We start from the raw sequence: 13,228 nt of genomic DNA, 5'->3' as shown, positions 1-13,228 counted from the left end.
CATTTAAGCACCTCTTGCTCTGCACTCATGTGGTCAGGGTTACTGAAGTCTTGACTTAGATCCAGTTGCCACCAGTGTTTGCTGATAGCACCCCAGTATCTTCTTCTCTGCAAACTTCATTCTGTTTCTTCAAACATGTATGAAGACTTAGGTCATGTCCACTATTCGCTAAAGGAACAGCTGTAGACTTCATTAGCACACTACCACAGGTTCCTCTAAGCCATTTTAAATGGCCAGAAACACCAACATGGCACAGGATCTGAAAGAATTTTGAGATCCAGCTCATATCCACTTCTCAACTGCTGAGCTGAGAAAAGCAAGATTTATACATTTGCCCTATCTACTTCTTAAGAGTTTTTCACTCAAGCCCAGTGTGTGGTGACATAACCTACAAAAATTTCTTTCTTCCTCCTCACAGCAGTAGGGCAGGGGCTGAGGAATCTTTTTTTAAAATAGCAGCCTGGTGGCAGAAGCCTGCTGACGGTGAGTACGAAAAAATTATAAAGGTAAGCTAGCAAGAGCTGTATGCACTGTGGGCATAGCAGCAAGCTTCCATTTTGTCAGAATTAGTCCCCAAGGCTTATGAGTTCATACTGTGCAGACTGTACAGATTTGAAGCGACATCTTCAAATAGAGAGATCACTTAGCTTAGGACATAGTAGGTAATCTAAAGGAACTACCACTCAATCAGATCACCCTAACTCAAACATACTTCATAAAACAAGGCAGAGTACAGCCCAGAAAACTGTCACCTCCCTCTGCTGGCAGTATCTTCACAGTCCACATTGATCTCACACATGGGTCTGAGACCAGCTTTTTGACAGGCCCCTTTGCTACCTTGAACAAACAAGAGGTCAGTGATTTGCATGTAAAGCAGAAGGGAATGGAGAGGAAGCAAGGGGAAAACACTGCAATGCACAAGTCACAGACAGATAGATATTTTTTTAGCAAAGTCTTTATTACAGAAATATTCACCCTCTAGACTTTTATATCTGTACATGCATTTCTTCCAGTAGGAAGATTTTGCTAAAAACAGACAAAAACAAAAAAGGAAATCCAGAATGGGCTTGGTATTTTTTTACTTGCTGTTTGGTATTGGCATCTGTAACTGAACAAGAATCTTACAAATAAGAACATATTAGAGAATAGAGTGTGTTAAAAAAGCTAGCAAGCTTTACTGCTAAAGGTGCCTTCTGCTATAGCAAAGATCAGCTCAAAGGATCTGTGCAGGAAGGGGCTGATATCTCAGAATTGCAAAGCCTTATCCGTCCTCTATAAAAACCAGTTGCCCAGTCATAGCTACTTTCTCTCCAGTCACTACTGTGTCCAGAGAGGACAGAGCAGGGACCCACTGCTGGGGCCCTGATCCCCTGCACAAGCCTTTCTCCCCAGAAGAAAACTGAGTAGGTAGTGAAACCACCTCCGGAACTGCTACTAGGGTTATGACTACCAACCCCCCCCGACAGGAGATGGTCCAGGGACCACCTCTGTAAGGCAAAGGCTCTCTCACCAGGTACCTCGTAATAGGTCTCAGGCAAGGACCACCCACTTCACTCTCATACAGCTTCCTGCTATCAGGGTGATTGTACCATGTACAACAGCAGGAAACCTATTGTGCGCAAGACACCTCTAAGACTGAAGATTTGCACCCAGTTCTCTTATGTAGGAAGATGGGGCAGTGTTTCACACACATCTCCTACCTTCTTTCGGTCTACACCACTCCTTGCTGCTGGCCACTGGCTGAATAGAGTGAACAGCCCAGCCATTTAACACAGAATCCACCCACCCTGCATGACTGCAGAACCTGCTACTTATCTGCTGCAGTGCTGGCACTTGAAACAGAACTCAGGATGTAGCCATGGCTCCAGACCACAGTGGAGTTAGAAAAATGGACAACTGAAATAAAAGCAACTTATTCTTGCATCCAAACTACAGAACTTACACTGGGCACTGGTAGCAGTGGTCTTTCCAATATACAACATCAGCAATCCAGTCAGATCCCTCCATATTCATATCTAAAAACCACAGCTAACAAATTTTAGGTTCATATAGGGGCAGGGGAAGAATCAAAATTAATCGTAACCTCTATAGAGTTGGCAACCCAAGAATGCAACCAGCAGAGACAGCCTGGGGCTGAGTCCACACTATGCAGCAGTCTCTGAAGTACCTTCAACTGACAGGAGCCAGCAAAGGGGAGCTAAGAGGAGAGGAAAAGGTAAAGAGGCAAATGGGAGAAACATCTAAGCATCAAACCCAAACCCCAAGGATCCATTCCAGAGGTAGCTGAGCACTGCCACCACAATCAGCCAGGTCACACTAGGAATTAATGGGTAGGCTTGGCTCCCTCCCAGTGGCTTCTCATCATGCTCAAAGGGAAGAACTCCACTGAAGGCAAGGCATAGCTGACTCCAGAAGCAGAAGAAGCAAGTATGACGGTAGCACTCTATTTCAGATGAGAACCTAGTCTGGAAGATGCACAGTAGGAGCCGAATAAGGTTAACTGCAAGGGAGGAGAAAGCCTATAAAGCATGATTAGTTACCACCACAAGTCAGTGAAGCAAGTGAAGCTACCAAAGCACTGGAATCTCAACAGAATTCCTGGCTCATGGGACTAAGAGATGGGACTTCTGGGGGGAGGTGAAAAGATGTGCAGGAGAAGAGCAAGGGAGAGAGAAGTTACTGTATGTTAGGCCCAGTGGGTTGTAGAATGCTGATATGAGTAGTATTGTTTATCATGGAGCAGGCAGCAAAAGCATTGTCCCCTCAGGTTAATCAGTGTCTCACGTGATATGAGACAGTCCAAGTTCTGCTTCTTGAAGTAGAAATAATCCAGAGGCAGGATGCAGGTGGCCCAATGGCCCTATTGCCAGAAGATCAGGCTGTGTTGCAGGTCTAACAGTTCTTAGCAGAGTGGTATCAGAAATGGGATGTCACAGGAATAATGGTCAACAGTTGGACAGTCTGGGTATGAGGCAGGAATGTTCTGTTTGCTCCTTTCTCTGTGGTGCCGTAGCTCTGGAGTCAGCCAACTCAAGACTTGGGCACTTTGGTGTAGTCTTCGCTGTGTATGTTCTTGCAAAGCGAAATGGACAGAATCATCCCCAGCAGCTGGAATAAATATGAAGAATGGGAACAAAATCAGCAACCAGACAGATAACAGGGGGACAAGAACAGGTGATACAGGGGAGCAGAATACAGTGAATGTCTTTCAATGACACCACACAGGTGAATAGATTTGGTCCACAACACAAAGCAAATGCAGTAACTGGAATGGCAAAATGGACTGCAGAAAGATGTGCATTCCTCGGGAATCTATGTTATGGGCTTTTTAAGGCAACAAGTGGGATTTCACTAGCAGGATGCTGCTTGTCTCAGTCTTCCTAGTTATGCATACAGTGAATTGTCAAGAGTCAGACACATCAGAAGGAACCACAAGTAGACAGGGCTTTGTTCCATTTTTAATCCAATCAATGAAAGCAGCAGTTCAAAGGCCCAGGTAGACATAACCAAGAGCTAAAACTGCACCACCATTAAACCAGGTGTCAATTACTCAAGAAAATAGCTTTGCCTTTTAAAGAATCTCCATAGTAAGAGAGTACAGGTTCACATCAGGAAGTGACTTACCTCTATAACAGCAACACCAGTGCAAACCCCAAGAATGACACCAAGGTTGTCCTTCAACCACTGCTCTACACCATCCATACATCCCTATAGAAAAAATACGGTCACAAGGAAAAGAAGCATGAATCTAAATATCTCAAGACTAAAAATCCATAACACATCGTCTTTGCATGCAGGAATTATCTCCATTACATGCTATACCAATTTTCATGGTAGCTTTAGCAAAAAATGGTGGGATCTCTGTTCCCCCTTCCCCCAAATTCCACAGCTACTTCAAACACTAATGACGTGAAAGTCAGGGGCCCAGGCATATCCACTCACCTGCCCATGAACAGGCCAGTCAGTATAGGTTGCAGTGCCATTGACAGGATCATCCAGATGACAGAAACCTCTTCCTTCCTCTAAGTCTTCTGTTCTATTGGAGCAGGAGCAGGGATACTCAGTCATGCTTTTGTTGATAATAATCTCATTATATTCCCAGTCTTTTGCTCCAGTCCAGCCACAGCAGGAAATCTAATAACCAGAGAGAGATCATCACAGTCTTACACTTTGCACTGGCAACATAACTGAAAATAAACAGGCAGAAGTACACAGGAACTCTCCATGTAACAACAACAGTCAGGCCATACCATTTGCATGAATTAGCTGCATTAGAACACCACCCTGTTCACTTATACATAGGGCTGTCCAGAAGACAGGGACATTATTTCCTACTAAAGAATCACTCTCCTAGCAAAACAAGAGTTAAAGGTTGACTTGTAGCAGACTAAATACTAGCAAACCTCATTTTATTTCCAGGTGACAGTGCTAAATAAAGGTAAAAATGCAAATGGAGGTGTTGCTGGTGGGTCAGCTGGAGGAGGGCAGTTGTCCTGTGTGACACATTTGAGAGATTTTTTCAGTCCCTCCACTTTTATCATTGGCAGGTTGATTTGGTGAGGGAGAGGCAAGTCAGGCAAGAGATTCATATGTTGAAAATTCATCACGTGTATTCACAGACATGTCAAAAGCCTTACTACCTAGTCTTCCACCAGTGATGCCACCTCCATAGGTTTAAATGCTAATACTTGATTTTTCTTTGAGTAGCACACATTTTCGTTTCAGGCACGAAACAGGAACTTCTCATTTTCTTGTTCCCAGTCGCAAGGTACCACCGATCTCAGCCGTGGCCCCGGGGACAGCAGCAGCCACCGCACGATGGCGTCACCAGGCTGCCGAGCCCCAGCACGTCACCGTGAGCTAGCGCCTGCCTGGCTGCAGTGGGGACTGGCTGGAAAATGGGATGAGGAATACTTTCCATCCAAAGAAACATTTACATTTCTATACAGCCACGTGATAAAACTGTAGTTGCTGGAGGGGAAAGCACATCGGGAAGTCCAGCAAGTACTAAAGATCCTATCATAAGCATGGATCCCTGTGCCTGCATGGTGGCACACAGCAGAAAGGCTATAAATCTCAAGGTAGAAGGTTAGGGAAAAATCTCCCTCTGCCCAGAAAGGAAAAGTAGTGTTTCTGCTATAACAGACACGAAGCAGAGATACAAACAGCTGAACATCCACACCAGGACAAGTATTTGCATTCCCAACAAGGGTTGTGAAGATCCAGCCTCCAGAAGGAACTACCTCTGCCTCACAAGAGGTTTGGACTTTAACTCCAAGACTGGTCTACAGAATACCCACCCCCTTTCAAATGCTAACTTCAGTGTGCAAAGACCCCCAACACTCTACTTCTCCACCTCTACAAAACCCTCTTGTCTTCTTACATACACAAAGGGCTCAAGCATGAGCCTCTCTCCACAGTAGATTCAGGCTTCTCTTGTGTTCACTAGCAAGGAGTTGCAACCACAGTGATAAAACATAAATAAATCATTCTCCAAGGAGGAGAAATACTGCAGGTCAACATTTTGCAGACCAAAGAACAGACAGAAGACAAATGCTATTACTTGTACTTACTACACATCAGTCCCATGCTGGGCATGTATTTAACCACAACAGCCAGCCAGCTCTCAAGGCTTGTGGTTTGGCAGTAAACAGCTGTCATGACTCCAGTGTGCTTGAATACTCTCTAGCTGCTCAAGTGCTGACCCTGATGCTAAAACAGAAACCATGGGCAGTTGGATGGCTCCCAAGAATGCTGACACTTGCAGAAGAACCATCACAATAAGCAAGCAACATGCACCAAGTAGTAAGGCAGATGGTGCTGCTGACTTGCCTGGCAATAAGCTTGCTACAAATATCATATGCAAACGTGCTACAAAAGTCATATGCAAAGTGGTTTTCACTTTGGTTAGTATTCAGGAGGCCCAGCAAACAAGGACAGGCTGGATACATTAGGCCATGCAGCCGATACTAGTTAGTTTTAACAGCCAATATGTAGAAATGGTCCAGGGTCTGACCCAGTAGTAGCAAGCAAGACCATTTTCTAGTCTGCAGGCACCAAACCTCACAGGCAACTTTGCAGATCAGCCAGATCAACATGCAATATCTGTTTCCCTGTCCTCAGCCTAGCTTTAAAGGCCATTGTCTGAACTGACAAGTCATCTGACTCTTGGTGTCCCCCATGACTCACCTGTATTTGCACATAGTCCCATACTTCTTGCAAGTTCTTCTTATTTTCATTCAAAGGGTTATACTTTTCAATCAGATCTTTAACTATGTGAGACAACTCTTCTTTCAGCTGTCAAGAAAAAAAAGATGCAGGAGAGTTACATTAGTCAATTCCTTGTAGCCTTTTCTTTGGGACTTAGAATACATATATGAAGCTTCAGTCACTCTAAAAAGCTAACTGCAATAAGTAATAAGTTAAGGACAGCAGCTTTGCTGTTGCAGCAGCCAAAGCACTAGTACTTCCCAGCAAGTCCTTGCCCAGGCACAGGGAAGGGCTTCAAGCCTGATGAGCCGTAAGGAAACAGAACCGGGTATAGTTATCCTGCTAAGACACAGACTGAACTGCCTGCCCCAGACAAGAGAGATGTGCAAGATAAGTGTAAGCTGAAGGACAACATTGCCTTAAGGACTCACAAAAAATGTGAGTCTGTGTACTGCCAGCAAAACTCTGGTCAAGAATCTCAGTCACTGCAGTTCATCTCCACTGCTCAGGGAAGGTATGAGTCACTCTCCTGCTCCTGTATGCAGCTGGGTTTACTGACAAACAGCTGGGGGAAACTCGCCTTTTTCACAAGGCCTTGAACTGCCTCTCCTCAGACTCCTACAACTTCTGTTTCTGTATTAAGACAGGAAGTATTACAACTATCTAAACTTCTCATTAAGAGTCTTATCACAAAGCTCAGGTGTATCAAATCATCCCTACAACCCCATTTCTTATCCAGAGACATTTACAACACCCTTCAGTTCGATAAGAGGTGCAAGCTACACCTGGTAGACTCTTTCACTTTCTTCCTCCCACCTCCTTCTGAAGCTCTTCTTCACCAGCCCGTACATGATGACAGCTCTTACTGCTAAGGACAGACCCAGATAACAAGTTGGAAAAAAGTGTCATTAGACTGCCTGAGGGATGGGATAGAGTTACATCAGACTAAGGACTAGGATGTTCCCATCCTATATATTACCTGTTTGACTGTGGTACCGCAGCATATTTCAAATCAGTGGAAATGGTTTTTCCCTTTTCTTCTACTATTAAGCATGGTAATTGACCACAGCAAACCCCAGGACACTCAGCCAGAGGAAACACTTCCTACTGTTAAGAAAAGCTTTTCTACATCACCAACTCTTCTTCCTAGGAAAATTGGAGCTCAGTTCACTAGGACCAGCTATGTCAGGCCAGACAGATGGGAGCTGCATGATCTTTCTTCTCATGATGTCTAGCTCTTCCCCTTTTAATTACTTCACTTCCCCTTTTCCTTCCCTTCAAATTGAGGCAACCTGACCTGGTTCTCACTAATGAGATTGGCCTTGGCTTCTGCCATAAGCCTTATCAGTTACTGAACCTCTGAGTTCCCACCCTCACCCCTCCCGCACACTGCTGCTCCACATGCAGAGGGAGGCAAGGAGAGCTGGATTTGTTTTCCTACCCTGGGCCCATCTAGTCCCTTAGCTATTAGGTCAGATGGAGCCAAGTGTCACTTCTGCAAGAATCCCAGGCAGTGCTTCTGTTCTCCATCCCAGGACCCCACAACAAGCAAAGACAAGACCTGAACCTGGTGACCCCAATCACAGCTGCATAGGGAAGCTGTATGTCTGTTATTCCCCTACTCTTATACAAGAACAGGCAAGAGGTCTTGCAAACAGCGCTGGTTTCAAAAAGTGAGGCATTTCAGCTAGAGAAAAACTCAGGCATTCCTACATGTTTCAGAAAGTAATCTGAGAAAGGGAGAATATTACGCAAACAATAGCACAGCTCTGGAGAGCACACACACAGCCAGCTTGCTCATGAGTTTAACCAGCAGAATAGCCCAAAGGGAAAACATAGGCACCTGCAGCTGTTCACCCTTAGGTACCTGGCAGAGTAAAACAAAGAGCAACAAGCTAGAAGGGATTATGAAACCCTTAGACAGGTTTTCAACATCTCCACCATCTTCACCCATTTAAGGCCTGTCAGGACTCAGTGCTTTGTGAGACATACAATGCTTCAGAAAAAGCCACAGACCACTGCCAGAAAGCAGCAAGGCTGTCAGTCTCCCCTTCACATGGGCTTACTGAAGAGGGAGATGGAGAAAGCTGAATGCCAGAGGCAAGAGCCTGGGTCTTCAATCCCAGTCTTGATCATAGAATGAATTGTGCAGGCTTCTTCCACTGTCAGTCATCTATCCTGTTCCCTCTGTCAGACTCAAGCTAGACTTCCTCCAGCATTTATTAGCATCTAGCCTGCACACAAAAATAGGCTCAAAAAACCTGGAGGGAGCTCTCCCCACCTAGTCACTTCAGATTCGTAAACTAATGCATAGTCCATAGCCCCAGACAAGTCATTGCACAAAATCACCCAAGCCTGTTTGCTGCAAACAATAGCAAGCAATAGGACTATTCCCAAAACATCACTGCTCTCCTTCACTCCAAGCATTTAGAGGCAAGCTGCAGAGCACTGTGTGGACTAGGCCAAGAGAGACTTTGCCCAGGCTCTCACGTTTAGGGGCTTGTCATCCACTAGATGTAGGTGAGTAGTGACATTAGGCTCACAAAGCAGAATGCCATTTGTAACATTTGTGAAGTTACTATTTCGTTGTCCATTAAAAAAACCCTCTCCACAGTTTCAGTCATCAGCAGATGTAGGGAAATGAATGTTGCATCAACATCCTCCCAGTAGTACTGGGCAATTCCAGTCTGAAGGGGCATTCCTCTAACAATGCTCATGGCAGAGGCAAAGCAGCAGCCTTCCTGTCAGAGGCTCGGCCTTTTAGTTATGCCAACTTTATTTCAATATACTGTCACATGTCAGGGTGGAGGGGATTTTGACACCGAAAAGGAGTAGATATTCCAATAACATCAAGCGAACCTGTAGAAATAAATACTTGAGTTACAAGAAGTGGAGGAGCAAGCACCAACTTGCTGCATCCTGGATCCAAAATCCTTTCCCTCACTCTGTTATTCCTTGTTTCATATCTAACCAAGTTCCCAAAGTCAGAAAGAAATAAACACAAAGAACACAATAGACATCTAGGGACTGGATCTTGTGCAGTTTCCGTGTGCTTCACTGTGCTCCGAGCTGCCCTGGGATGACGCACACCAAGCGAAGCAGAGCGACGTGCACTGAAGCGCAGCCTCAAACCAGTGTGCTGGAGGTTTCAGCCAACACCTTCCTGAAACAGTTTTTCTTAGCACTTTAGGCTGGCACTTTGGAGGACCCCTGAAATAGAAGGGCTCTAAAAAAAAGCTTTTCCGTGGATTTTGTTCACTGAGGACTGAACAGAAGCATCTGTTCAAAGCCCAGCTTCCCTGACCGTTCTGTCAGATCTATACAAGTGATGATGTCAGTCACACCAGCTCCCAGGGCTGTGCAGAATAACCCCCAGCACTTTAATCTCTCCCAGGTCTGACTGAGGTTTAAATGAAGAGCTACAGCTTAAAAGCTAGAGTTTATTTTAGAGTAGAGTGACAACTGGAGGAGAAATAACAGAGGTACAGAATTTCATGGTCTGAAAAGTCGTATTTCCCCATCACAGGGGAATGCCCATCCCCACAGCTCCTCCCTGTATTAGTCAGAGCTGTTGAAAATCAGCAGCTCATTTAAAGCTGCATCTTTACACACCTGTTAGCCAACATTTTATTTTCTCCTTCAGCTTCAGTCAGCCCAAAGAGCAAGCTACATTCACACCACATCTGGCAAGGAACCCAGGCAACAGCTGCTCAGAGTCACCACAGCCACTTACACAAAGCTCATATCCGTTAGGCTCATGGAAGGCACCTTCCCTCTGCTCCCAAACTACTCCACCAGGTCCCATCCATAACTTCCTCAACCATCTGTTTTCTGTAACTGCCTAGCTGAAGGGTTGGCTTAGGAGAAACAAGCACAGCCATACAGTGCTATAGATATACAGTTATGCAGCAAAGGACGGGTTATCCACAACTGGTACCAGAAGCCAGTAGTGACCCCACAGTTATAACTTGTGACTGCATGTCTGTGCCTCCCAGTTTAGCCAGGATGAGTTGTTGCAATGCACTTAAGTAGCTCAAGAATTATTCCCTTTACACTACCAAGCCTGTTGGAGCTCTAGAAGCATACACTGTAAAACTGCATTCCTGACAAAGAGATCCACTTCACTTAAACCACTTGTTTTTAAGCTCCAGTTGTAGAACAGGAACCGTCAGATATTTGGGGTTGCTCTTGGGGAAAGAGGAGAGCTCTTGCAAGGAGAGCTTTGTACAGATGCAGAAACACCAAAAGCACATAACAAGATGGTACAAGGAGGTAGACCAGTCCTAAAAGTGCTTAGGCTGGTAACTCCTCAAGGCACCAGTGATGGCAACATGGTAGTAACCACTGCTAATACATGCCCAAATAGTTTTCTACAGCAGGATCAAGAGGAGGTGCAGTCTACAGCCTTTCAGGATTTTCTTTTTACTGTTCCCACTACCCAAAAATAAAGCCTGCACACCAAACAGAGCTTCATATCACTTGAGAAAGCAGTACTACTGAGGTAGATACAGAAAAAGCAAACTGCCCAGCAAAGCTGCTGAGTGTGGGTAGAGGAAAGGAGAATCCAGTTATGCCTGTTCGTTATAGCCTAGTTTGGAAGAACAAATTTCTAGATGTCTCCTGTTTTCCCAAACCAAGACCAAGGAAAAGATACACAGTAAGAAACACTTACCGTTTCTTTCTGGAAGTAGATGACCAGTCCAGCAGCAACCTGAGTAATGAGGATTATCATCAGGCAGGTGAAGTACTGGAAACCAAAAAGAAACCTTTAGAAAAGTCTGTACATAATAGCACAAGTTTAATAAGGTTTCATATACAAGAGAAATCACAACATTGAGCTAACACCTTTTGTGCTTGCAGACAAACTGCTATCAACAATGTTCTTCCTGGGAAAAGGCTTACATACAAGCATCCACATCAGACCAGTGCACCTCAGCACTTCTCCCAGCAGGTCAACAGGAAGACTTCTGGAGGGAGAGGGCTTACAAGCACTGTCTGCATATGTCATTCCAACTAGGACTCCCTTTCCCACCTCAAGCTCCATTCCCAGACCACTCTGGCCTCCATCAGTTGGACTCTGCCTATCCCAAACCTCAACAGAAAAACAGAGTCAATTTTACAAACCTAGTTTTTCAAAACTGTTTTAAAGTCAATTACCTTTTTAAAAAATGCTGTTCTACTTGTTTGAGGATCTAAATTTAAGATTCACCAGCAAACTGCTGAGGTTACTTTTAAACAATGGCAGCTACTACCGTTACACTAGGAGACGCCCCTAGAACCAGGACACACAATGTGTGCGATATTTGAGTTCCTATACACATGTGCTCTGAATAAGCCCAAGTCAAGTAGAAGGCTGAGGTGTATGAAGCTAGTGCCATCTCATCCATCACAGCCAGAAAACTTCCTATAGATGAACTATTTGAAGAGAAGTCCTGACATACAGGACATTCCTAGTTGAGTCTCTCTTGACTCTTACACTTTCCACAGAAGTTGAACTTCGTAGCACGGCAGGACACTGTCATTCTTCCCATTCTCTTTCACCGTGCTTGATACCAACTGCAAAGTCAGGGCAAGGGGGACAGGATACAGGGTCCTGGTAACTTGGGACACTTGCAGTTGGCAGTCCTGAACTCACTATGTGCAAAAAGAGTCAGTGACATCCTCTCTCATTTCACAGTTATCATCTCAGTAGTCTCTGAGGTGCTCTGCTGCAGTCTGTTGACTGCTAGAGAATTTAACATGTGCAAATTAAGAAATAGATCTAAGTTGACCTAGCAAAGTACTATCCCCAGGAGACCAGAGATCCAGCTACAATTCAACAGATATTTCACAGGAGAGTTATTGAATAGCATGAATACTCTCACCAGACCCAAGAGACATCGAATTTCATTGACTGCTCCAAGACAGCCCAGGAACCCCATGAGCATGGTGAGTGCCCCAACACCGATGAGAATGTATGCACCAGTCTTCAGGGAGGGAGATGATGTCTCTGTAGGAGCCACGAGAGGGAACAACATTAGCTACTGACAAAAACTTCATCTGCCATCACCATTTATAGAGCTGTGTCCCTATCTCCTGGTAACTGTATTTTGTCTTAAACAAAGGGACTGCACAGAGGTGTCCTGAACGTGGTGACAGAAGGTTGCTTCTGGGTGTCCTCTGATTGAAGGTAGACTTTCAAAGCCAGCCTGCAGGTCTCCAGAGCCTGGAAGACTCAAGGTCACTTGAAACAAATGAACCTTGTTTGGAGAAAGTTAGCTGCTTACCGGAATTTTACTCCCTCATGAAAGCACTCTGAGTGAGAATAAGATAAAGGATGTTCTACTCTACAACTACTACCTATTTGCTTGAATTCCCTTTGCCGTCTTCCCAGAAGCTTTCGTCCAAATTCTAAAACCCCTTTTTGGATCATCTTTTCACTTTATTCTTTGTTCTAGCCATTCTGTTTTTACTTATCCAGTTATGGTCAACAGTGGGACACACTAACTCTGTGGAGTGAAACATGAAACAAGAGCTACAGCTAGTGTTGAGCACAGATGATGTGACAGGTTACTTGACAAGTCAGTGTTGAATGACTTGAAGCCAGGTACTTACTGAAGGCTGTTGCAGGACCTGTGCATGACCCCCTGCAAACAGATGCTATTCTAGGATCAAAACAGATATCATGCCCAAATTAGCTACTTTTACAAAACCTCCTAGCTATCCTCCTGCTTTTGTCTGGACTGACTGTGCTCTTCAATGCTCAACAGTTTTTCAACTAAGTTAGGTCGCATTATTTCAGCCATGCTGGTGCTGTCAGCCCTCTCCCCTCACCATTTAGTACTGCGAGTAACAGAAGAAACAAGTGCTTACATTTGAGTTGGTCACTGGACTGTTTCTTGTAGGATAGGATTAGAGAAAGCAAGTATGACAGCATAAAAGTTGAAGAGATACTGTCTAGAAATAGTAACTAGAAACCTCATTCATCATTAAGAGACATTCTTAAATCTGAAAGCTGCACAGTGTAGGGGAATTCTGG

At 44.7% G+C, this 13,228-nt stretch overlaps 1 protein-coding gene across 3 annotated transcripts in view; it reads right to left on the bottom strand.

The window, feature by feature from the left end:
* Window positions 1-1,194: 1,194 nt before the first annotated feature.
* The window catches only part of CD82 (CD82 molecule), a 28,560-nt gene continuing 16,526 nt past the window's right edge, over window positions 1,195-13,228 (bottom strand). For all 3 annotated transcript variants that reach the window (XM_018083001.1, XM_018083002.1, XM_008919744.2), the window contains exons 4-9: window positions 12,075-12,199; window positions 10,883-10,957; window positions 6,190-6,297; window positions 3,943-4,134; window positions 3,625-3,708; window positions 1,195-3,108 (exon numbers count right to left, since the gene is read on the bottom strand). In XM_018083001.1, the coding sequence (XP_017938490.1) occupies window positions 3,031-3,108; window positions 3,625-3,708; window positions 3,943-4,134; window positions 6,190-6,297; window positions 10,883-10,957; window positions 12,075-12,199 (662 nt within the window). In that variant the 3' untranslated portion in view covers window positions 1,195-3,030. The remainder of the gene's footprint in view (window positions 3,109-3,624; window positions 3,709-3,942; window positions 4,135-6,189; window positions 6,298-10,882; window positions 10,958-12,074; window positions 12,200-13,228) is intronic.

The sequence above is a fragment of the Manacus vitellinus genome, unplaced genomic scaffold, assembly GCF_001715985.3.
Source record: "Manacus vitellinus isolate BGI_N305 unplaced genomic scaffold, ASM171598v3 scaffold_6_pilon, whole genome shotgun sequence".
Taxonomy (NCBI): domain Eukaryota; kingdom Metazoa; phylum Chordata; class Aves; order Passeriformes; family Pipridae; genus Manacus; species Manacus vitellinus.
The sequence above is the reverse complement of the archived record's forward strand: the minus strand, read 5'-3'. Positions and strand labels throughout refer to the sequence as shown.